The 27,515-nt window shown below is 36.7% G+C and overlaps 1 protein-coding gene across 1 annotated transcript in view; it reads right to left on the minus strand.

The window, feature by feature from the left end:
* Positions 1–26,598, minus strand: part of LOC107755923 (eukaryotic translation initiation factor 3 subunit E-A) — a 44,593-nt gene extending 17,995 nt beyond the window's left edge. Inside the window, exons 1-8 of the mRNA XM_016572892.1 lie at positions 26,491–26,598; positions 25,554–25,671; positions 25,325–25,442; positions 15,107–15,149; positions 12,524–12,628; positions 5,923–6,048; positions 4,646–4,770; positions 106–232 (exon numbers count right to left, since the gene is read on the minus strand). Coding sequence (XP_016428378.1) covers positions 106–232; positions 4,646–4,770; positions 5,923–6,048; positions 12,524–12,628; positions 15,107–15,149; positions 25,325–25,442; positions 25,554–25,671; positions 26,491–26,580 — 852 coding nt within the window. The 5' untranslated portion in view covers positions 26,581–26,598. The remainder of the gene's footprint in view (positions 1–105; positions 233–4,645; positions 4,771–5,922; positions 6,049–12,523; positions 12,629–15,106; positions 15,150–25,324; positions 25,443–25,553; positions 25,672–26,490) is intronic.
* Between the last annotated feature and the right edge of the window lie 917 nt (positions 26,599–27,515).

Here is a 27,515-nt window from a genome sequence, read left to right on the forward strand (position 1 = left end):
CTGTGAGATACTGTATATATATATATATATATATATATATATATATATATATCTATAAAAGGACAAAGCAGAACATAAATGAAGAACCGAAGTCCTGCCTGATACCTGCTGGATGACTTTCACCAGATCCTTTAGCACCTGCCTACGCTTGCGGACGTCCTTGTTAGTGATGATGGCTGTGGTCAGGTAGCGCAGTATGTGTGGGCACATGGTCTGAATAGCATTGAGGTACCTGTAAACAGAAAAACAAACAACAATGGTCACATGCTTGAAGGACAGCTATGATCTCTACATGAAAACATGAAGCCATATGATGTAATTTTTCGAGGTTGGACACCGTTTTCAGAGCAATTTCCAGCGAGTTCTCATTTTGTGAACTTGCAGATTCTCGTTAAACAAAAGAACAAGACTGTGTTGAAAGCACCTCTGTTCATTGGTCCCACTGTGGAGGGAAGGGAAAAGGAAAAGCCCCTTTCTAGACACGGATCACCAGCTTCGGGCCTGCAGAGCAGTGAAACACTATACACCAGGGACTTGTTTTTCAGCCACAGGTCAACTAGCTGTGGGCTTCTCCAAGAATGAAAGCTACATAGCACTACTATTACAATCCAAGACAAAGTTCCCTCTCTGCCGACTAGAGACATGCAAGAGCGTTCTTATATGGACAAAAAAAACCACATACAACAGATACCTTGTCATAGGGCTGAGAGCTCCTGTTAAAGTGCACTTAACATTGAGTAAATTAGGAAGACGGCCTCCGCGCCTGTGGTATCTGTACGAACATCTTTGACCCCCCCTCTTCATCCCCCATACGAGGACCAAATTAAATTTTAAGGAGGAAGTGGCGCTGCTCTGCCTTGGCCAGGCCCTATAGCTCCCTTACGGATCAGCACGGAGAAACACATGTCATTTGGAGGAAGAGGAGGACGACTGCCGGATGGTTTAATTAGACGAAACAATTAAAGGGACAAGGGGGCCTGTGGCACTTGTGATGTTGAAGCTAAAAACAGCAGCGGGCTTCGGCGGCGTGTGATCCCAGTTGGCGCAGCCTTCGGTCTCTCCTCTCTTTGTAGTTGTCTGACTTCATGGCAAACCACAACACTTCATGCTGTGTTCCTGATTAACTTACACCTACTCGCTCTCCCAGGGAGGCTCCGATGGCCAGACTGCTCACATGAGTCATGATGCCATATCTGGGCTTTGAACAGGGGAAGAAAAAAACATTATCTAATCTAACCGAGCCCGACAGCTACGACCAAAGCCATGATACGGCTTAATCAGTTGCTAAATGACTTCGCGAGGAAGAGGGCAAAACAGGAAGTAGTAGTTCAATTTGAGAGTGTCACACTCTCCTTGCAGAGCTGGGGATTTGGGATAAGGCTGCAACTAAAAACTACTTTGATAATGGATTAAAGGTGTTGATTGTGCAGTTCGAGTCCGGTACGCTTCATGTCTCACTGCCGTTTCACCTCTCTCTCTCTCTCTCTCTCTCAGTGTTCTTTCCTGTTGGAGCAGTTTAAACAAGGAATGCTACAAAGTAAGTGTCAACTAGGAAGAAGAAGAAAGTATGTTCTCCTTCCTCTGAAAATTGTATTATTACAATTCTGGCTGAATTATTTTCACATTATAGACAACAGCATGATTACTCTATTTCAAGTAAAAATAAATATAAACACATTTTAAAATAAGCAGTTTTAAATGTTTTTAAAACATTTTAGTGAATTTAGTCATCACATAATTGTTCAATACAATAAATTAAACAGTGTTATTAAAGTAAAAACATTTACAATTTGCAACAATTTAAACTTTTGAATGGTTGTGTGTGTATCTACCTTTTTAAAATTTGTTTTACTTTTTAAACATATATTAAAAGATGTCAATTTTTTATCTAATTAAGCCTTGGTGAGCATATAGTAAAAACATTAATATTGTGAAATATTACAATTTAAAAGAACATTTTTCTATATTACAATTTAAAAGAAAGTTTTTCTACTGTAATTTATTTTAAAATATAATTTATTCCTGTGATGACAAAGCTGAATTTTCAGCAGCCATTACTCCAGTCTTCAGAGTCAAGATCCTTCAGAAATCATTCTAATAACGCTGATTTGGTGTTCAAGTTGAAAAAGATGTGCTGGTTATTATTTTTTATGGAAACAATTATTTCGGGACTCTTTAATGAATATAAAGTTCAAAAGAACAGCATTTATTTGAAACCGAAATGTAACAAAGTAAAATTAATTTTATAATTGATTAGCCTAGTTGTTGCAGCCCTAATTTGGTGGCTCTGAGAGAGCAGGGAGAGAAAAAGGTACGAATGAAGCAAAGGAAGGAACGGTGGTGCAGTTCCAATTTCATGATGCTTCTGGAGGGAGGAGGGGAATTAGAGGTAAATCAAGTGAAACTCTGAATCCACTCTGCGCTGGCCGGGATAGTGTTTCGGTGGCATTAGCTTTCCTGTTTGCACCTACATCATAGGTCATCTTGTGACAATATTCTCTCTCGAACTGCCCTTGGACTTGGTTGGAGCATATTATATGATAGCCTATCTTTGGTATCGTTTTTCCTGCACAAAAAAAAAATTTGGTTTCTGTTTTTGTTTTGGCCGTCTACTTGACGGCATGACTACATCATGAACGATCTTCAGGCCGAGAGCACTGGATCGTACCCTATCCTTAACGACGGCCAAACAACTATGAAATGAACCTGAACGCCACAGGCTGATGTCAGCCTAATTGTCAACAAAACTTCAAGACTAACGAAAAGGAGAAGAACAGAAAACAAAAGGTCTTTTCACAGGGTCAAAAACAGACCATGTTGCCGTTTTCCAACTAAAACAAGACAATCAATGTATTTACCCTCCAAGAACACAATACTGTTGTGGTGCACAAAACGCAGTGTATCTAATGCAGTAAATTACACTCAGATTCAGATTTATGGGGTCTGATTGCTCTACGTGGCCACAGCTCTGCAAATAAAAGCTAAAGGCAGAAGAGGTGAGAGAACAACACAAAAACGAAAAGTGAAAAGAACGCTGCCAGCATTGAAAGACCTCTGATCTGACGAGCCCAACCGCAAATTAGAAGTACCTTTTTGGAGCGGTTTTAATGAAGCATAATGAATGTTTTTGTATAATGAGCACCAACGTCCAAAGGGCTGCTGTTAAGCCAGCCCACTGTCTTAAAGGCAGGTCAAACATTCACACTAGGTTCACAGCCACAGGTCACTGGCCCTTAAAACAGCACACAGCGGTTGTGAACAGAAGGAAAAAGCCAAACCAAAAGATGGTTTTCCAGCTAGCGACAGCACAATAGGCCACCTGAATCTGTTTTTTTACCCACTATGGTCAGGTACTAATGACTAATTATTGGTCTGGTCACCCTTAATCATCTGTGCTGGTGGAAACTGGTGGAAAACAACATCTTAGAGGCAGATAAGTTCATTTTGTCTTTGAACATTGTACAGGCATTAGGCTCCCCAACAGTGCATTAGGAGAAAAGTGTGGCCTTAAAATAGATGGAATGTAGAATTATTTAGTAGATCAAGTGACCTACCTTACGCACCTGGTGTAAACCCACTTATAAAAAAAGCTAGCAGACCCTTGAAGCTTCTTTGCACTATACACCACACTACAGGACTGAACCTTGTTGCCCTTTAATGTGTTAAGTCCTTGACAAGTCAGCAACAAAAAGCCCCAGATTACAGCCAACTTACAACAAGTAGCTGGGGCCGAGACTCTTACCCATTTGTGAGAAATTCTAACAACAAAAAATATTAGTAGTAGTAGTAGTAGTATTATATGTTATATATAATGTAATGTTTTAAAAATGTTTTATTTTCTTTTATTTCATATTTATATTTTAATATTAATTTATTTATCATTTTAAATGATATATACTTATTAACATATAAACATGACAAAAAATAAATTATATTACTATATATTATTATTATATTATATTTAAAACTATTTGCTACACACATATACACATTAATATACACACATATATATATATAAATTAGGGAAATGTGCATGAAAAAGTTATCCAATGTTCTGTGCAAATCGGTGCAAAAAGCCCACATGTCCTTCTGCCATGTTGTTTGATAACATTTTCATGTTTCTATGACCATGAGCTTGTTTGAAATTGAAATTTGGGTTTGTGACCACAAACTATATTCACACTACTGGCGTCTCATAGGGAAACCACTTTTTCCTCATGGAACAGTGAGACCTGATTACGAATGAAGGTCAGAGGTGATTCATTAACTTATTTTTTCCCGTTTGGAAAAATGTTTCTGTGTTCACAAACAAACTGAAATTGATTGAATAAAGACAACAGACTTGTCCAGGCTCAACAACATCGCTTAAAAAAGCTTAAAACACTGAACCCGTGAGTTAAGCAGCCCATTTGCCATTGTCAGCATTGGTCCAAGCTGCCAGGCTCGTTTTCGCGCTGACCGCTGGGGTCGTGGGTCTGTGAGCGGCTGGCTGGTGAGCCCAGCATCAGCAGTTTTGTTTGCGGACTGTGGCGGGCTTTCCAACCTGGACCCGTGCTCTCTTCCTACCTCATCCGTTTTTATTAGAGTCAAACCAAAGCAAAACCAAATCCCAGATGGAAAACGAGCAGCTGCAGAAGGTGCTTACTGTGGCTGGTAGAGGAAAAGCTCGATGATGTTGTCTCTCCCTTTGGGGTGGTTGAAGAACACGAAGAGAGACCAGTGGATCAGCCAAGTCCTTTGCTGGAGAGACTGAAGAGGAGAACTTACTGTCTGTAGAGAAAAAACAAAATGGGGTGTTAAAAATAATTGAAAAGGGATAGTTCAACCCCAAATTAAAATTGTCATCATTTACTAAGCCTCATGTTGTTCCAAAAATATATGAGTTTCTTTTTCCATGGAAAACAAAAGGAGATTTTTGAACTGAATGTGCTGGTCATTCAATGAAATTACAAATAATTAGGAACTTAGAAAAAGCACCACTGACCTACCATAAAATACTCCACTTGGCTCATGTGCTGTTTTGAATTCATATGATAGCTTTATGCAAAGAAAAAAAAAAAGAAAACACTCAAAGTCTGAAAACTGCTCACCAAGGCTGCATTTATTTGATCAAATACGCAGTAAAAACAGTAATATTGTGAAATCTTATTGCAATTTAAAATAGCTGTTGTCTATTTAATATATTATAAAATGTAATTTATTCATGTAGTGGCAAAGCTGAATTTTTTGCATTCATTACTCCAGTAGTGCTGCTTCATATTTTTGTGTAAACTGTGATACGTTTTTTTTCTCAATTAATTGTTTTTTTCTCAAAGCATTCTTCAATGAATAGAAAGTTCAAAAGAACAGCATTTATTTCGAATTGAGATCTTTTGTAACTATTTAAATTTAAGTTTAAAGTGTTCTTGTTAAATAAAAGTATTAATTTCCATTAAAAAATCATTTGGAATATCATCATAGCAAGTAAAAAATAATGAAATATAGTTTTTTTGGGTGAACTATCCCTTTAAAACGTGACTTCTCTTGATCGTGACTTGATCATAACAGGATTAACTTCTGACTCTGAAAAAATTATAATAATAATTGGCTTCCGCTGCCTTCCAGGCTCAGTACAAATCAAAGTTCAGAATATAAATTTACAATCTCCAAAGACTTTAATTTTTTATTTACTCATACTTCTCCCCAGGCCAAACCCTTCTTTCCCAGCTCAATTCCTCCAATTAAAAATCAAGCTGCACTGACATAACACAGCAATTAAGGTTTTGCTTGACTTGTGAGTTGCGGTGAGAAGGAATCGAGGAGATGGAGGAGAGGAAGAACGGCAACAGCGGCAGAGCTGTGCTGAAATGCAAGGCGGTCAATATTATGGCCTATGTAAGGGAATCTGAGTGTGGTATTGAATTCTGAGTGGCGGGGCATTACATTGTTATCGATAGTCTCCCTCAGGCGGGTGAGGTCCTCCATGGCAGCTTCCCAGTTCTGCATCAGGATCTCTGAGGCCAGCTTGCCCCACAAAGAGTTCAGCGCGTTTCTGTCTGTGGAGGGGACCTGCACAAACACAGACAAACATACAAAAATACTTTGACCCACTGTAAACAAAGGTAGACAATGAACCAACTCACTATAACAATACTTTCTGAATACTGTATTTCTGACATCTACCATTCCCCACAGCTAAAAGTTAAGCTTTCTTGCCAACGCTGCTTGCCAGAGTAACTTCTTTATTTATTTACAGTGGATAAACGGATTAAATTATGTCATCTTCGGGAATTGGGCTTGCAAGGGAAAAATAAATGGATCCTGAAAGACTATTTAGCTTTCTATAAAACTTAATTTGCTGAATTTTTGTGACAGTCATCGCTTTGTCGTTCTGCATTTCACTTCAGCAAGCAAGCACATCTATATCACGTATCCCTATAAATTAATAAATTAATTAATTTTCTATTTTGTAATGTCAGGAATTAACAAAAATGTCTATCTTTTTACACTGATGATTTATAATGATTAATGTCAAATTTCTAATTTCTAATCAATGAGTCTGTATATTTTATAATAGACTTTTTTTAAAGGGGTCATTTGATGCGATTTCAATTTTTCCTTTCTCTTTTAAGTGTTACAAGCTCTTGGTGCATAAAGAAAATATGTTTTTGAGGTGGGTAGGTCGAAGAGGTCCTCAGACAAGAGCTACAGGTTAAAGGCCAACTTGTCTGTGATATTGCTGGGAAATAATTACGCAAGTTAAACACATGCTCTTTAACTAGCTAGGGGTCAAGTGCTATCTCGAGGGTAAGGAGGGTCATGTCAAGAGATGAAAGTGGCTTCAAATCACTGAAACACTAACAGGAACGTGTCATTTTGAAATACAGAAGCAGACATAAATTAAAGTCTAACAATATATGTTATATATACACAGATTCATTCTTTCTGATATCTGCTATGGAGCATCATCGAAAACAAATGGGGAAGGCAAGCTCTCCAAAGTTCATGTGAACTTGCAGTGACCTTAGTGCATTGCCTTCGGTGAGGGTCTTTAATGATGTGTGCTGCTACTGCTGCAGTCTCTGTTACTGGCCCTAACACATGTCTGCAAGCTTTGATCAGCCCAGAGATGTGGACAGGGCTGGAGTGGCGGGACGCTAATCAAAATGTCTGTTCGTGGAGGAGTGAGAGAATGAGGTCCAGACACTCAACCAATCAATTCAAAGGACAAACTAATCACAAAAACTGGGTGAGGATGGATAGCTGTGTGTTTTTACGATGTAAATGAGAACCATTTGAGTAGGTCTTTGACAGACAAATAATTAAAGGCATTTAATTTTTCATGAGGCTTTAAGGGCTACATAGTTCTTATGGTCCTACGTCACTTCTACCTTGACTAAAACCCTTTGACAGCAGAAGCCAATAACATAAGTCTTGTTAAGCAGAAACAGGCCCTTGAAAATAATGTTTAAATAACTTGATTAACTAGTAATTGTAATAATCTCCCGAACATTTAGCGCAAAAGAAAAACATCCTGCGGAATCAAGTTATGAAACCCCTGAAAGATACTCGCTCAGCTTCTTACATGGAAACATGTACAAGATTTGGTCCATTTCTGCAGAGACAATCAGCTTCAAATGAACGTAAGATGTTTTAAATTATGACCAAAAAGACAAAAACAAACAAAGTGAGGAGATAATGTGTTGCAGATTAGCGAGCTGCTGAAGTATCTAAGCGCGTTTCATGAATAAAAGGGGGATGAGCTATAGCCAGAGGCTAGTCAGTGATTACAACCTACGACAGACGTAGCAGCACACAGGCGACCAGGAAGTCAGGGTCTGAATGTTATAAGGAGCCATGCATACACTGAAATCTGATTGAACCAAAATATCGCTCCTCATATACATTAATCATTAAATATGGACGAGAAGAAACACTGGATATTATGTGACAAATCTCTCAAGTTCCACAAGGAAAACCATAAATAGGATGCCATCTGCACAGCATCATGGAAATCTGAACAATACAAGAGTATACAATAACAAAAAGTACAATACAAATAAAATACAGTGTGTTTGTATTTGCAGTACAGCAAAGCATAAGTATATAACAACAACAACAACAACAAATAAATAAATGCATAAATAAATAAATGCATTTATTTACACAATGGAAATCAGAAAAATACAAGGGTCTACAATAACAAAGTATCAAAATACATAAGATACAATTTGTTGTTATTTGAAGTGCAGTATATATGTTAGTTTATAATAATAATGATAATAATAATAACAATATAATTAGTATATAATAATAGTACTTGTTAGTATATAATAATAATAATAATAATAATAATAATAATATATAATAAATACATAAATATATAAATAAATAGTTAGCCCAGTACATTTATGGTGGGTTAAAATATACTTCTGTGATATTTGCATAGTACATATGTATTAAGTAAGTAAGTAGTATGGAACAGTTTAAAAAAATCCATACAGTACAGACGCAACCACCCATCCACTTGCAACAGTGGAGCACTTTGATCAAAATTCTCAAGTTGGATGCGTCTAAATAACAGTCAAAACCCCAAAACTCCCAGAGATCAGCTCTGAGGGACAGCTGGGGAAAAAGCCATCCTCTCTGCCAAAATAAAGGTCAAAGTTTCATTTCTAAAAGTGTTTGTTTTTTTCCTGGAAGTCCCTGCCTGCTACATTTGGCGACGCTCCATGTCATTATGGCAGCTTTCTGCACACTGACTGGCTTTCAGCAGCGGCCATGCAAGAATAGTTTCAATACCTGGGTTTTTCCACAAGTTACCTTGAGTTTCCATTGCCTCCCAAAATGGGCACATTTTCAATGACTGACCAGCAACAATAAATTTACTGTGCTGGGGATCCGACGGGACACTCAATCTTTATTCTCAACATCCAATCCCTGCATTAACAGATGATATGAATAAGTTGCTCTTTTCGCACCGCGCCCTCACTGAAACAGGACCTCGGCTCTGGATTTTGCAAGCCTGGCTTCCTTCGTTAAATGGCTGTGTTTCCCACGCTAGAGGAGTTCTAGAATCTGACATCTCCCATGCTAGGAGCCGTCTGAGGAGATGAGAGGTCCGACTTGAACAGGGGTGGACAAAAAGTCAAAAGAAAAGAAAAAAAGGGGCAGGTATTCGGTGAGAAAGCTCAACTAAATCCGTTTTTACATCATGGCTATTCCAAGCGTCTTTCCACTGTTGATGAAAACAGAAGGTATTGAGTTTCAAAGCATTTTATCTGGAATTTTAAATGAGAAGATAACAATTTGAATGCTTCAAAAAATATACAGGGAGAGAATTTCTGGAAGCTATTTTGGTTTATTTAGATTAAGCAGTGATGGCATAAATAAGGTTGGTTGCTGTGAACGATCTAATCTACTCAAAGCACTTGATGTGCTCGCAATATGAATGATGTGGTGTTCCTATGATGAGTAGATTCGAATTTCATCATTTCTTGAAAAAAAAAAAAAAAAACCTTCAGAAAAAAACGTAACAGCTCTTGAAACACTTAGACACTTTTTTTTTTGTTATTAAGCAAGGATGCAAATTCTTACCCAACCCCAAATATTGTTTCAGTGTCTTTGTGAAAGTTAAGTGCCATACAGTGAAAGCCAATGGGCTCCAGTGTTGTTTTGAACCCCACTGACTATTCAAAATATCTCCCTGTATTCTACAGAAAAAAAAGAAGTAATATCGGTTTGGAACCACGTGAGGGTGAGTAAATGAAGACAGAATGCTCAAGTATCCCTTTTAAGCATCTATACTAATGAATATGCAAATAAGGGTGACAAAAACCGAAGGGTGTAATTCAAGGCTTGTCAACCGTTCCTTCCCTCGGCTCCCACGAAAACCACAGGGACACAACAAACAAACAAACAAACAAACAAACAGTGTGACTGATGCTGCAAATTATTCACAAATGGAAAACGTGTTGCAAATCTAAACAACAGTCTTCATCACACCTCTGAAATGCTAAAACATTCCAAATCAAATAAGGGTTTCTTTTCGGTCACTTGTTGCCACAGCATCGCTTAGCAAATGTCTGGCCTTTTTTTTTTTTAACAACAATGTAGGCTGAGTGAATCATACGTGAGAGCAGGTCTGAAGAAACAGGAGAGCATTTCATGTGAGAAGGCAGGCTATGTGGTTACGTGAGAAACACTCGCCGGCAAGGGAGTCCGATAACTTAGCCAGGCATGAAGCCTCTTGCAACACTCTTGGCCCAGGGTAGCGTTGACAATGGGCACCTCTCTTTAAAATACTGGACTACCTCCACACACTGCGGCCAGAGAGAAAAGAGCAGGTCAATTTGTTCATTCCCAGCCGTCATTTGCCCCCCGCCCCACTAGCTAGACAGCACTGCGCTGGGCCCTGAGCGTCCAGCCGCTTTCCCCTATAAGTTCATCTTTCACTCATTTCTACAGGCAGTGGGAGAGAAGCCACAAACACCAGAGCCCCAGCAATGAGCCCTTTGTTTATAAAGGAAATAAGGAGTACGCACATGTAACATGGATACTGCCAGTACTCTCAGTGAACTGCAATTATCTTCCCCCACAAACCTACTTTGGTATTATCTGATTCCAAAAGTATTCCACTGGTGAAAATTATTTAATCCAAGGTCCTCAGTGCATCACCGCCTGGATCTTTATCCAGACAACAACATTTAAAAAAAGGTAAATTGGTAAAATCATTCTTATGCAGGGAACTTAGAGGAAGATGTGGGTGTTTATGTGTGTGTTCTAGGCTAGTTTCACACCGCAAGACAAAAGAACCAATTCCAATTCTATGTTCAATTCCAATTCTATGTTTTGGTAAGGTTGTTCACTTAGCATTTTAAATGTAACCCATATCAGACAAGGGGATCATCAGGCGACAACTAACCAGCATGTGAAAAAATCTTATCCTGGGATGTTTAACACTGAAAAATGAAACTCAATTTAAATTTAAATTTAAATTTAAATATTTCATCCATGCCAACAATTCAACAGTCAACAATTAATGAAACCAAAATTATGAAAAATGAACAATAAAAAGAAATAAGCACTCATATGCTATTCTTTAAAATTCTAATACATTTTTTGAAAAGCATTTGTTCCCTTAAAATCTTCCTAATATACATACAAGAAATATATAATAAATGCACACAAAATAAATAAATAATAATAAATAGTATAATATTATTATTATTATTATTATTATAAATAAATAATACAATTATTTTTGTTGTTGTTAATAATAACAATAAATAATATATTATAGATATTTCTAAATATCTATTAGAATAACTTTTCTGTCATCTAGGATAGTTTTAACATATTTAACCAGTTTTGCCGGTTAATTTAAGCACAATTATAACAAATGTCACGTGAGATTGATGAAAAAAATACAACTTGAATACCTGAAATCACAAAAATAAATAAATAAATACATAAATACAAAATCTGATACACTGATACATCTGATTTATTCCCAGATCAGAACTTAAATGACCTGATTTAAAAAGGATTTTCAAGGGGGGGAAAAAATTGATTTGGGCTTCATTCAACTGCATTGTCAATGTGGCCTAAATATCCTGTTATCCAATAAGATTTCGGCTCAATAAAACACTTAAAATGGTTTGACTGTTGGAAGAACACAAATTCTAGTTATCTTCTGTTGAAAAGCATGCTTTTGGTGTATTGGGATTATATGGAGCATGCTGTGCAACCTTTAACCCTTGCAAAAACGGGTGAATCCTGTCAAACCAAGAGTGATTAGGCCACAAAATCCCCACCAATCATCTATAAGGAGCAGCACTGCCCATAAACCCCATAAGCTTATGAAGTCTGCCACTAAACATAGCTCTGAAACAACTCTTAACAAAGTCCTTGAAGAGGTTCTTTTCAGCACTCAAGACCTGCAAGGAATTTAACAAGCCATGGGATGGCACTTTTGAGAAGTAATTACAGATCAGGAGCTTTTAGTTCTTTGGATTGCCTCAAGTGCAAAAAAAAAAAAAAAGCCTGCCTGTTTTGCTGTAACAGATGGATAACATGGATAAATGGCACAATATTTCATAATAAAAGGATTTGGATTCTAATTTGAGAAAATCTACCTGTGAGTGAGTTATGTCCACTTTTCATCTGCATCATTTTGGAAAACACAATGTTAAGTGCATGTGTAATGCTCATAACTCATGGGATTTGGCAGAGCCTCGTACTAAAAAAGCAGAACCATATTAAGCAGAGACAATAATTCAAAAACTCTCAATAGGGCGACCGTTTGGCTTAATTAACACTCACAGGGGAACTCTCCATCAAAATAAAACTGTTTGTCAATTAGACAAGAACTTCTTAAACAAGAATGCATTTAATGGCTTCAATTTGAGAAGGAGAAAATGAAAGGGTGTCGTGATGGAAAAGAAGCTCTTGAAAATTGCCCCGCTGGGAACGTCCCAGAGGAGAATGCTAGAAAACACAACTCTGTCATCTGTTAAAGACAGGGGTGTGGTAAGACACATACCAGGACTCTGAAGAAATAAAGGTACTCCGCTGCACCTGAGTAGTTCCCACACTCGTACTGGAACTTGGCGTATCGGTACAAGGTGTCCAAATACTCCTGACGAAACTGCAAGGAAAAACAGAAGTTAAAACACAAAAATGTATGTAGATCAAACATTTATGTGCAAAGGTAATGAACCGTGATGGTAATGACATTTCTGACATACAAAGAAAAAACTGGGTGGGCCTTGTATTAGCTTACACAAGTTAGCTATAATTAAATTCATATTCATGTATTAAATTAATGTATTAAACGTGTTAAATTCATATATTTTAACTTTTTTTTATTTTATAAAAAGACAGCTTAAAATATAATCAATCTTATAGATTTAACTTTTATTATAAATGTAATATTTTATTTATTAATATATAGTATTATATTAATATTTATTATATAAGATGTATTTAAAATAAAAATTCATATTTATTAGTTATACATGGTCCATTTAACATCTATAGTAAGTACATTGTAATATAATACATTTTATATACACACAAATACATATGCACACACACAATATTATTTTAATTTTAATAATAATAATAACTAATAAATATATATACGTATTTTTAAAAATACTTCAACGGCCCTATCACTGGCTGTGAATTCATTCATAGTGTATTCCTCCCTTTGAATAAATCTTTAAATTATTATTATTCGCTAAAAATCCTCCCCTCAACCCTCAAATCCAGTATGTTACAACGCATCTTGCTATGCACAACATGTCTATTCCTTCAAAAATCAAATAAGCTATTACTTTAAACAAGGGGCGCCTGCAGGTGTACGGCTGTATGCACTGTGCATACCATGATTGCGGCATTACATTTAGCTTTGCTCATATCGCACCATATTTATGTTTATGCGTTTTACAGCATTGCACATTATAACCAATAACACACGACTCTGTTGAGTTTATGAATGCAATGGCCAGACAGAAGCAATCATATGAGTCATCGCTGAAACGCCGGAGTTTTGTTCTGTGTGCACGCTCTCTGGATTAATTCTGCACTCTCACAAATTCTCTCATCATAAACAACAAAGTGCAGATGGATACACAATATAAGTAAGAGATTCACTTGACAGTGTAGACAAATTCATTGATAATAACGGGAGTTTTTTGAGAGTGCTTAAACTTGTGCTAGATTATAGTCATTGATAATGTGATAATGTAAATGTTCTTTGCTCGCTGTCAGTATATAATTTATTCAATTTATTAAACTGTGATCATGTCAAATACAAATTTAGTCGTACTAAAATATTTTATGACATGACACCTATATATCTGGTACTTGCCTAAAGAGACAGGTTTATGATGTGCACTAACATTAGGCTCCTTTTAGCCTTATACCCTGGAGCTGGTTCACCCTCCGCCTATGCTGAAGGGTCTGAAGTGGTTTCTCAGTCAGTAAAACAAACAAGAACGCAGAGACCAATGTGTGCTGCATGAAGTGGACAATGAACTACAAACAACTGAAACAAGAGGCTACACTTTGAAAGTTTTCTTTAAAAACTTCAGCTACTGCTGTGCTGAGTCCTGTGAATAAGTGGCCATTCACACTGGTTTTTGTGTCCCCACCCATGCTGTTTTTTTTTTCAGTTATTTTCCTATGTGAACATGCGATGGATGTATTTGACCATTCCATTGCTTTTTGCTGTTTTCTAGGTTAAAAGTGTTTTTTACGTGTCTAGAGATGCCTTCATTCATTGAAAAAAAAAAAATCTGCATCTCTGTGCATACCCTCAGATGAAATCCTTCAGGCACCCCTGCTTTAAATCAATGACTGGCTGTGATTTTGGTGCTTGGTGCAGTATTTCTCTTCTGTGTACAGAAAAATTACTTGCACACTATCACTGAACCTCTTCAGGAAACTGTGACCACACATGACCCCAAGATTATCCATGGCACCATTTTAAACTGCAATTCTCAAGTTCAGCTAACAGCAATGGCCAGAGAATATCAGCAGTTTGACGGACAGTTCGGTGGATCACGCTCGGGAAACTTGCTGGCAGAGCGTCTCAGAACAGAGCACTCATTGTGTGTGTGTGTGTGTGTGTGTGTGTGTGTGCAAGTTTATGTCTGTGTGTTTGTGTGGTCACAGTAAACTAGAGCCCTGGTGCGGATGTCATTATGGCTACAGGGGCCTTCCTGGGGGTGGCGACGAGAGGATTAAGGCGAGGATCGTGTCGTAAAGATGGCGCAGCCCGTGCAGTGAAGGTGCACAGAGGACAGGCCTCAGGTCAGTCTCAGGATGCTGGGGTGGGAGTGCCGTCAAGTCAAATATAGAATCCCCAGCATTCTTGAGGCCATACCCACGGGTCCCGAGCTGTTCCGTTTATTCTTAACAATTCGCCACAGAATGGAAATGTCCGCAGAAATTTCTGCAAGCCATAAAATCCCCGAAAATGACTTAAGGTTTTGGGAAGTCATTTAATGTGTTGCTGCTCAGGGCCGCCCCTCCCGTTGGCCCCCCAAAACAACACTTGGTTCATAGAAGAGTCATGAGAACTCCTCAGAGGGGTGGAAGAGTCAGCAGAAGTACTTACGCCATGCTTGTCAGCCAGATAGTCAAACAGCATACGCCCGTCCCTGAAAGACAAACATTTTGGGGTTAGCAAGGGTTTCTTAAGGTTGCAAGACTAGACGAAATACTAGTGATCGACCGATATTGATATTTTATAACCGATACCGATACCAATTATTTGCGTGTTTATGTGCCCGATAACCGATATGCAGAACCGATATTTATTTACTGTTATAAAGTAAATAAATGACTGAGTGAAGTAAGAACATACTTCACTTTGGTTTTTCCTCTTTTCAGTCATCTTTTTTTTTTTTAAGTGTTGAAAATTAGCAGTCTTTCATGTTAAATTTAATCTTTATATTGCAACAATAAAAAACATTTTATTTATAAAAAGCATCAACAGCAACAACACTAATATTAACAATAAGCAAAATAAATGTAGAATGTCTAATGTTTTCAAATGGAGAAAATAAATAAAGGACAGAAGTCATATCAACTTCATTTTAAACTACAGTTTTAGTAGGTTTATAAGCTGTTTAATAGCTACAGAGTAGAGGTCTGCAAGCCCGTCGGGTCCCGGCGGGTAATTTTAATTTGTTAGACTATTTTATCTACAGCTCGTTAGAGGTAGAATTCTTTAGTGAAATAAAGAGGATATTTATTTAAATGAATTCGAATTAATTAAGGAGACAGAGAGAGAACGAACGAATGAATGCATGCACCCCCGTGCGAGCGAGCGAATGTGAAGCATTGCAAACAAGCTTGTCGGTTTAATTACAAGTTATCCTAAGTTATCACCTCATTGCTGAGAAATATATGTAGCTTTTAGCATATCGGGAAAAATATCGGTAAATCGATATATCGGTCGATCTCTACGAAATACACTTATTTTCTAAAGGTAAAAGATCCCATATATAAATATGGTGGTTCCCATATAAATTAGTGGTTCAACGGATCACAAATCTCACGGTTCGGATCACATTACGGTTTTTGATCACTGTATAAATTAAATATAGATTTTTATCACAGCTGTTTTGTTGTTTGATGATCATTAATGACAGCAGCAGTATTTATAGGCAGCTGTCCCTTTAAGACCTGATACACTGATCCGATATAATGATACACATCACATCCGATTTCTTTCTCAGCTCTTTTCATTCACTTGAGACATAACTGACTGCGTTTACCTGAATGATTGTCGAGATAGGTATTTTGTCATCATTTTATGTGTATGTGTCTGTTCAGAGGATTCAGAAGAGGATTCAGTTTGCGCGCCCTCTGAAATGCGTGTGTGTGCTTCATGTGTGTGCAGCTGTGCACGTAGAGAACAGCGCGCGAGTAACGAATCGAGTTCCCTTTCGCCTTTTCTCTCTGGAATTGTTTAAAATTCGCTTGCTTGTGTAAATACGAACAAATGATAAACTTATACTCTATTATGGTTAAATTTTTAATCAAGCAATTAATCCGTGGATCACATGCTTGCCGAACCGTGGGGCTTGGTCCGTACGGATCACGGATCAACTGCGATCCGTTTAATCACTAATATAAATTAAACAATATTAAATAACATTTAATATAAATAAAACACGTTCATATATTTAAAATTAAATAGATATACACACACGGGTCCAAAAGGGGTTTTCAAGCATCTAAATGATAAACGTTTAATACAGCTTTATTTTTTTTCTTGTACATTAGAATGTGTCCTGTTTAATTTAAAGGGGTGGTTGACTGTTTTTTTTCTAGGCTTGATTGTGTTTATGGGGTGCAGTCTAACATGTGTTAATGCTTCGTTTAAAAAAAACAAAAAAATGCATTATTTTTCATATAATTTACCTTTATTCTACACCGCTCTGTCCCTTCTCCCATAAACGCGCTGATCATTTCCTGCTTTTATGAAGCCCCTCCCTCAGAGATACGCAATGGGCTCCGATTGGTTAGCTAGCCCAGTGTGTTGTGATTGGCTAAACCGCCTCTAGTGCGCGTCTGAACGTCACGCCCCTCACCTCAGCGGCATGTGTTCCAGTTGTATAGTAAACAATGGCATCGTCTATATTGCTTATCAGTTTGAGCCTACAGGCTCAAAATTGAGTTTTACCACTAGTGGTACGCAAAGGAATCACTGACTTAAATATAAATTAATGTTAAAACAGTGTTTCCCAGCCACTGTTGTCGGGTGTGCCATGGAAAATTATCAAAAACTTCCTTATCTCTATTATATTTCGTTATTATTTTAAATCAGTGCTATTGGTCATTGTTATGTCGGTTTGTGGGTTTTACAAATATTTAACCAATGAACGTAAACCTCGTAACGCCATTGGATCCTCAAATTGTCAGTCAAACCTCATAACTCCACCCTGACACGCAGTTTGAAGACAGATGTCTACTTCTGCGCAATGCAAGGGTAAATAAAGAACTGATGTTTGAATAAGTGCAGCGTTTCCTTTACTCAAGAAACGCTGTCTATAAAGGCTAATGTTTTTGTGTGTATAAAGAGCAGAGAAGAGGCTTAGCATTTGCTGTCTAGTTGTAGCCAATACACTTTTGTACGTTTTAAATATCATTGTTAGGTAGCACCTCCCAACATTTACTCAATGTCTGGTATCATAGCGGGCAAACATGGATTTGACTCCAGTTAAAGAATCATGCACAGGATGAGTGTGTCTCCAATAACACTGCCATTTATTCCAGACAAGCAGCAACATCTATTAAATTATATAAGGCACATTGAGGTAGAGTACCCATTACGTTGTGGTATCTTGTGCATAAACGCACAACGAAACATTGGTCTCAGAGCGCAGCAGTGTTCGCAACAGTCTGTGAGCCGCGATAGTTTTAAAGTCCGTATGGAAACGGCTGTGTGATTTTGGTTCCGGAACGGACTTTCTGACAATCATAGCTGTTCGTATTTTATATCGTGAGATTTTGACTAAATGTATTAACAAGAGGAACTGAGCGCCCATACAATAAACTTTATAACCTGCAAACTGGTGAAAATGTGATGCTATTAATTAACTGCCTCCGAGGCGGCTGTTTTAATGATGGACAAAACACAGATCTCTGTCACTCGCTCGTCAAAAATCTCATTAACATCATTTGAGTATGATTTTCAGAAAGTAAATGCAAGTGTCTGATTATATATAAAGCCAAAATACCAGCTCTGATGACGCAATGTTTAATTATTGGAAAAATAAAAAAATATGTTTCCCCCTTCTATCTTTTTTTTTTGTGGAAGAAAAAAAATGTTGGGAAACACTGTTAAAACACTTTTAAAAAGTTTGCCAGGTGGCTAAATGATGCCTGTGTTAATTTTTTGATCAAGTACTGTACATGTTTTACTTTACATTTAAGTACAGTAAGTACAGTGCAGTTTTTAACTTTTAGGTACAGTACATTTTAATTGAATCATTTAAGTTTTATAGTACAGTCTAGCGCATTTCACACAGGCTGCTAGATTCACTTTCGCTAGAAAGTCGTGTATGCCTAAGGTTGAAAATAAATGATGATTATAGTGAATGCCCCTATGAATGGTTTTATTTGTACGATTTCGTTTTAATTCAAATGATGCGTGTGCTCAGTGAGTGAACATCAAAGATCACACAACAGAAGTGCGCGCTCTCTCTCTCTCGCTCTCTCTCTCTCTACCGTTGAGTAACTTGTGCATTGTTTTACTTACTTGTTTTTGACATATCTGACCGAACTACAAACTTTCCAGTGATGTCTGTGAGAAAGGTATATTCACTCGACAAGCTCGCGCATCTGCGCCGCCGCGCGCTCAATCCACTCAGCGTGCTTTGTTTATCAGCTCGCTCACATCAGCTATACAGGCGTTAATACTGAATGTTTAACATTATATTCATTGCATACATATACTTCGTAGTAGACATCCATAACTCCTTTCTGCTGTCTGTTGTCAGTGTTTCTTTGTTTGAATATGGCGCTTATCACATGCTGTGTGGTATCGGCGTTTGGTATCGGGGCATTTTAACGAGTACGAGTACGAGTACAGGAGGCCAGTATCGGTGCATCCCTAATAAATATTCTTATTAGAATAAAACTGCCTCATTTTTTAACTGTGCATAGCTGTAGCTGAATAATTAGGCCTACTACGCTACTGTATTTTAATGTTGGTCATTATGGTGGTACTTGGAGAGCCAAATATTTTCTGAGGTGGTACTTGGTGTAAAAAGTTTGAGAACCACTGATTTAAAATATAAAATGTAGTATGATTACTTATTCTTTTATCTTCTCTTATCTAAGTTAAGTACAGGTCAGAATAATTATGTCGTTTCATTTTTACATCTATATACATATCTATTACACTGAATGACGAAGGAACATTATTTCACCCATATTTGACATTTTTACAAAAGTTATTTTAAAAAGTAGACATTTTTTTAACTCTGTGATTTAAACTAGTTTAAAGTCAGATGAAACAGCGCTGACAAACAGGAGAAACACTGTGCACAATGATACAGTGATCTACAAATCACCATCATTTACCATGGATTTACTGTAGTAACATTAACCACACCATGGTATTGCGGCAGAAATGTGGGATATTCATATCAAATGTTATTATATAATTAATGTAGACATGTATTAAAGGAGTAATGGAATATAATTGCAGTATTTTTTGTGATTAAGCTATAGTGATTGTGCATTTAAACTAAATGTATTTAGACTACTGTTTTTCATACAAATACCTAGAAACCATATAGTTAAATTTTTACCATGGTATTGAGGTGCTATATGTGTGGTTTTAATAAAAAAAATTAAATTATTAATATATTATTAATATTGCAGCCTGCACTGCAAACTGCTGAAGATACTCGTCATCAAAGTCAGGCAACACAAACCTGTTTCATGATTTGAAACAATATCACTCATTAGAACATGCAGAAGCTAAGAAATACATTTTTCTATTTAGATATTTATTTTGTTCAGGAAAAATGACTAGAAAAGTGTAAAGAATATAAAGTATTTGTCATGTTCTGCCCATAAGGAGTAGTTTAAAACCACAATTAAAGGTCTGCTTTCCACAACTTTCACTTGGGAGCAAAAATCTGCCTTTGAACTTGAAAGACATACAGATTTGAAATGTATCGTGATAATTATCGATATCAACTGATATGAATTTTTTATATAATAAAATAATATTTTAAAAAATCCCAAAAGAAATAAGAAGGGAAGGTTGGAGCTGTGGCTTAGTGGTAATGTGCTCTAACACATTGAGCTATGATGATCACATGGGCGACAATTCAAAACTGCCATAAAGCATTTCCTTTTCCTGTTGTCCCTCTCTCTTCAGATTATTTCCTGACACATCGAAAGAAAATGTGATCTCTATACATGCTTCATGGCCTTTTTCAATAAAAGTATATGGGTTTTTTTATCATCTGCCAGGCAAAAATAGTAAGTCTGATTACTTATAATAGCACACATTTCTCAACCAGCCTCATGATTTGAGGTATCATTCAAACTTTGTGGGATAAGTTACACACCAACATTTAATACTGGGGTTTTGAAAAACCAATAAGCCTAAATATGAGCCTTAGTAAGTATTCCCAAGGAAACACCACTAAATAAAGAAAGAGAGAATAAGGTAATGAAGAAACAAAAAAACAAACATTGTGTCTCCTCATCAGGTGAGATGAAGTAAGAATCTACTGCTACTTGTGCGTATCATTGAGTTTTGGCAAAATGCTCGGCACGGGGGGCTGGTAACCATGCTTACCACATGACCACCTCCACCAAATGTGGCCGGCCTCTGAAGAATTCGGCAAACAAAGGCATGCATCACTATGTGCTCCAGACAGAAAGAGGAGGTTGCACATTTATTTTATTTGTGGGGAAGTTCAAAGGCTGTTTATAAAGGCGTTCTCCTACAGTACTGCTTCTGTTCCATTATACTATCATCTGACAGATGCTGGGACTCTGGGTGGAGAGGGGTCACCTCCCTTACACAGTGTCCTAACCAGCGATAAGCAATAAAACCTAACTATCTCCCTCATGTAAATCAGATTTTACTGACCTAACCAGCCACAACAAGAAACAGTACAATTCTGCAATTGTCTGATTTACATTTCTACAGCATTGCGCTGGCGAGTCCCACCCTTATTGAAATCTCATTCTAAAATCTCATTCCCATCCCCCAAGAAGCAAGAAATAGATAAACTTAAAATGTAAACTGTTATTTACTCACCCTCATGTCAATCTTTATGACTTCTGTGAAACACAAAAAGTTTTTTTTTTTATAGCTGAATGTCCAAGCTGCTCTTTTCAACACAATGAAAGTGAATGGTGACCACAACGGTCAAGCAAAATTTTGAGTAACAACTTAAATTTCAGTCTGTTCCTCACACAGCTATGGCTTTAGAAGATTAGAATATAGAGCACAAATCATGAGGACCACTTTAATGATGCTTTCATGGTATATTTTTGTCTTTTTTGGGAGCTTGACAGTCCCAGTCCTAAGGCAGCACAATTTGGGGAAACATTTTTTTGATAAAAATTGTGATTTGAAATTTTTTATTTTTTTTCATTTGGTTTAGGCTCAAGGTTTGCTCATCTTGTTTGTAGGGTTGCACAAATCCCCCCAAAATTTTGAATAGTAAGTAAAAATAAAAATAATAACAAATAAACATAACTAGTAAGTAAAAAAAAAAAGTGCATTTCCAAATACATGTTACACACAACCGAAGCGCTGAGCAGATGCAGAAATTTCAGTTTAATTTTGATTAACCATACAGTCTTGCCCAGTCCCCATTCATTGATTGCACTGTATGTAAGTGTGAACATTCTTAAAAATATCTCCTTTTGTGATTCACAGAAGAAATAAAGTCATACACTTTTGGAAACATTTTAAAAATATCTACTGATAAGAACACTGATTGTTTCAAATTGCTTGTCTTGTCATTAAAAACTGATGCATCAAACCTAGTTAAGACACAGTGTTACTGTCCTTACTGAGCATTTCTGCATTCAACCAACATCCTCAGCCCTTACCTAGTATCTCCAAAAACTAACAGTGAGTCCAATGTTTATCTGTCTGCTGAAGAGGACATACATCTTTAGTCCGTCAGCTCTCACCACCTCCCTTCTGGGTTGAAATGAGGAACAGACGGGGCAGGTTTTGCTATGGAGGTCAATGCACTGGTGCTGAGGGAACTGCGAGATAACTCAGCCCTCGGCCATTCAGCGCAGCTCATCCATCGATCACGCTCAGTTTGTTAAAGAAAAAAAAAATCCATCGCCACTCCATATGTCCTAACACTCCTGAACAATGGTCCTGACAGATTTCCAAACATGATATCACCTGCTTATAGCATCCGGCCTGTGAGCGACACTGTCAGAGAACTGATCCAGTAAACATCCAACGACGCAGTTTAAAAGAAACACGTCACACACGAGCAGCCATTAACAAATAAAAGAACAAATAAAAACTGATCTGCACTTCCTCGTGGTCGTCTCGGCCCGTGAAACTCCAGACACTGAAAAATGCCCTCCGAAACCCGAAATATTCAGATCGAACAAGTAAACTTCAAAGCTGCTCGTTAATGAAGAGCAGACATCCATTTGAGTGGGTTAATTAAGACTGCGCCTGGTTCTAAGGCCACAAACTTAATCCTGAACTGTGATAAAAGCATGTTTTGGAGAAACGAAATGCAAACTGGTCTTTAAAAATGTCTAGGAAAGGCAATACCACCTACTGAGATTTCTCACTGTAGAGACACCACAAACACACAGCGGTAGCCTGATAAAATATATAGAAGCTTGGTGCGGTATTAGCGCTAGTCAAAGCAAGCAATTAAACAATAACTAAGTACAGATCGAGGCCTCAGCTACTGCCTGTACTTTGTCCTCCTGGCAGGGGCCAAAAGATTCACACACTGAACAGAGACACAAAACAGCTACAAGTAATTATTGACAATTGCTATGGCAAGCAAATTTCAAATTTCTAACAAACAAACCCCCAAGTATTAAACTTTGGAGTGTACATTGTCCTACCTGGTTTGTGCTAAGGATATGAATGACACCTCAAATCGTGCAGCTTTTTCTGAAGAGATATAAACAATTACTTTTCCAAGCTATCAGATGTAATATTTCCTAGCAAATGTATAGAATCAGAGTAAGAACCACACAGAACACACTAACAACAGCGATACAGCACCCTAGCATCATATCAGCAACTTTTGCAATAGAAAATACCACCAATTTTCTTCAGTGTATGTAAAAAACTAGTTTCTAACGATTTAATTTCTACACTAAATCTGCAAAACCCACAACGCTTAGTTAGCATAAACAATGTACACGAGAGATTTCAAAGCCCCTGGTAATAAAATTACAAAAATTTAAAATGCTAATGTAAATTAAATGGTAAATGTAAATTATTAACATTAACCAAAGTGACAAAAACACTCAGCAACCTTTATTTATTTTTTGTTATTTACCGTTTTGAATAATTAGTCAAAGTAACGTTACTTAAACAGCTTAAAGCTACATGTCATTGTCATTTGATTTGCTATTTCAGTTGTTAATTATTCATTTACAGTTTTGCTAGGTCCATGAGGGAACTGCATGCAGTTCATGAATTAAGGAAAAACTCATTATTCAAATCATAAAAGTATGCAATCATTACTCAAATCATAAAAAAATTAAAAATTGTTGTTAAATTATTGAAATATTTTCTTAAAATCTCAGGGGATAGTTCCAGTAAATATTTTAGGACAAAGAGGTTCAGCTTGGAAATCCCTGCCATATAGCATAGGCAGATACTCTGCTATAAATATTTAAACTCTTTGACGTTTCAAGCCTATAGCTGTCTATCTAGGTTTAGATGGCGACTGAATGAGAGCAGAACAATGTCTTTTCAATCCAACATAATTAACAAGAATCCTCTGTTACTAATCTAGCAAATCCCTCCAACTGCTAATGGGGACAGCTATCTGAGAATATCTCTACTGCCTTCAGTGATCAGTGCAACAGCCTTCTTTTAATTAAATAAAAACATCTCTAATCCCTAAGACACCACATATTTAAACCTAAAACATCTAGATTGGCAGGCGGCTAGAAATGAGGAACATCCATCAAGAAAAGCAAGCACTGGACGAGGACTGAGTTTAACCAAAATATTTTATTTACGGCAAAGTCAGCATCAGAAAAAAAATCAAAAAGAAGCCTCCATGAAACTCACCACAGGATGCTCTAGCATTCTACTCTTCTGAAATTTGCAGAATGAAACCATATACTCATCCACATGGCAATTTCAATCAAATACAAACGGATTGTGATTACAAATGTCCGCTGATGTTCTGCCATCCACTTAATTAAATGGCACTTACTGTAATACCGACCTTCCAGAAAAAGAGCCACAAATGTTCTGTTTGGAGTATCATTTAGCATCGAGCAGGGCTCCGTCCCACATCCCTGAGGACTGTCTTGTCTAAACTGTGCAATTGAACACTGTTCAACTTACATTAGATGAACAAGAAAATAAGTAAAGCACCATGTTAACTCTTGCTTGGAACAGAAAATGACTAAACTACTGTCATAACATTTAAAAGATTCTCCACAGTCTTCCAGTAAAAACCGCAGACAAGTAAAGGTCTACACAATGTACTATAAAGTACAGAAAGGTCACTTTTAAGACAACTACAATACACCCTAAAGCATGTATTAAACAACTCATTGGTAGATGATCCAAAGTCACAGACTTTGGGGGATCTCTTTGGTCAAACACATCTGGATAGACAAACGAGTGTAAATTTTAAATAAATTGGGTTTACTGATTTCATTAGTTTTTTTTGGCACTTACACTAATATGTTTTGCATGTATGGCATAAGCACCAATAAATAAATAAATAGTTTAGCGAAATTCTAAAGAACCGAAATTCAAAAACAACAGAATATAAAAAAAAAAAAAAGTAATTATTAATATAATAATAACATATACAATAAACTTTTGGTCTTACTACCAAGTAATGCTTTTTGCTTTGAATGTAGTACAAAAAAAAAAACAGAATTCAATTTCTCAAAGTCTCAGTCAAGAAGGCGAAGAATAACATAATCTAGACAGACGTGTTAAACGAACATCTTACAAACAACTTATGAATATTGATATTTGGATACACAGGTACAGCAATAAAAACTTTTAATAAATACAATGACAAGACACAGTATTTGACAGAGACGACTGAAGATGTTACACTGTTAGTACGTGTATAATTTCAGCATTTACCTTGTTGACTGCATCTGCCTCGTGGTCTCTGGGTCCTCAAACACCTTCACAATCGGCTCGGTCTCAGATTGCAGTTGTTTCAGTTGAGCCACAACTTCAGTCCTCTTTTCTCTGAGAGCTGGAAAAGTGCAGATGATACATTCTTTTTATATGAATCTCAAAGTCAGTTCTCATGCATCACATTAAACGTCTTTCTTCACAGAAGACCATTAGAAGTTAATCCACTCACAGTTGGGTATTTCTTTGTCAGGATATAAATTCCTGTACACATCCATGGCAAAGTCCACCATGTTGGTGTCACTGAGGAGATCCAGCTTTCCATGGAGGAGCTCGTTCTCATTGTAGATCTAGAAAACAGTGATGGAAACATAAACAGTACATTCACACAGATATAAGGACGCAAACGTATATTCACCGACTTCTATAACATCTATTTCTGAGTAATGCAGTAATGTTATTTTGTATATATTTTTCTTAACACGATTCTTGTTGCAATGAACTGTAACGGCTATAATGTAACTGCAATGTAAATTCATAAACACTTTTGCTAGAACACACACACACACACACACACACACATATATATATATATATATGATAAATACTGGGTTTCAACAATTCTTACTGGTTCTTCTAAGGCTGTCACTTCGAAGTCATTTTTGCAATTTCAACAAAACCTCATCTGTCCTTGTCAGATATAACCAGTTATATATCTTGGTGAAAACTCAATGAAACAACATCATAACACACGAACGTAGAAGATAAATGTAAACAACGCAGGACTGGCTTGAGAATGACAAGCCAAGACAAAGTGACAGATCTATCAGCTGTCCTAAGCTCTCTCTAGCTGCTTACAATGCTGTCTAGTTAGGCAGCTTACTGGGATTTGAGACAGCCTGCAGCTAGCAAATAACCAATAGAAGGGTTAGTTATATTATGAACAGACGGTTATTCATGTCAAAGTTTGTTGGCTCTGTCGACAGTAATTATTATTTTATTACCGGTCGAAATCGTGAATTATGTGATTTGCACACTACCGGACAAGCCGGTGCGGCACCACTATAGTGGCTGAAATAACGCGCGCACGTGGTACTACCTTTGCCGCCTTCTACAAACAAACGGTGTTACAGCGCTTTTTCAAATACGAATGTAAGTTACACATGTACCTCTTTTACTGAGAGGAATTCCAGCAGTGGGAAAACGAGATGCCTATCCAAAAAGTGGGCGATTTTGGTGGTCAGATCGTATTCCGCCATGTTGACAACGGAAGAGGACGCGCTTCAAAACCGGAAAAACTTTATTTAATAAGGTGAGTTCACATACAGTCCAAAGCGCCACGGGCTGCATCTGCAGGTGCAGATTGTAAACAGAACAGAGTAGAACAGAATAAATGTAAATAAAATACAATTTAATTAAAAAATACTTGACTACTCTGCACTAATAGAACATGATAGAATAAAGATAACAAAAGATAACTTACTAAATATAGCTAATTGTACAATAGAACATAATAAAACATAAAATAATAAATGTAACGAATAAAATAGAATTTTATTAATAAAATTTACTAATTTGCTTATACATAATATATATATATATATATAGCCATGTTGACAACGGAAGAGGACGCGCTTCAAAACCGGAAAAACTTTATTTAATAAGGTGAGTTCACATACAGTCCAAAGCGCCACGGGCTGCATCTGCAGGTGTCACACGGTATCAAAGGGAATATACTGCTTTAAATTGAATGATGTTTGCTCTATAAAGATGTTTACGCTAATAGAATATAATAGAATAAAGTTAACAAAACAGAAAACAATAGTTTCAATTATAAAATTGACTCAGCTGTACTCTTCTAGAAAATAATAAAGTTAAAATAAGTACTAATAGAATAAAATAAAGGTGGAAAAAAAGGAAAACTATTTAATGACATAAAACTTACTCTATTGTAAAACAGAACAGAGTAGAACAGAATAAATGTAAATAAAATACAATTTAATTAAAAAATACTTGACTACTCTGCACTAATAGAACATGATAGAATAAAGATAACAAAAGATAACTTACTAAATATAGCTAATTGTACAATAGAACATAATAAAACATAAAATAATAAATGTAACGAATAAAATAGAATTTTATTAATAAAATTTACTAATTTGCTTATACATAATATATATATATATATATA

The sequence above is a fragment of the Sinocyclocheilus rhinocerous genome, unplaced genomic scaffold, assembly GCF_001515625.1.
Source record: "Sinocyclocheilus rhinocerous isolate Xijiao unplaced genomic scaffold, SAMN03320098_v1.1 scaffold11, whole genome shotgun sequence".
NCBI classification, from domain to species: domain Eukaryota; kingdom Metazoa; phylum Chordata; class Actinopteri; order Cypriniformes; family Cyprinidae; genus Sinocyclocheilus; species Sinocyclocheilus rhinocerous.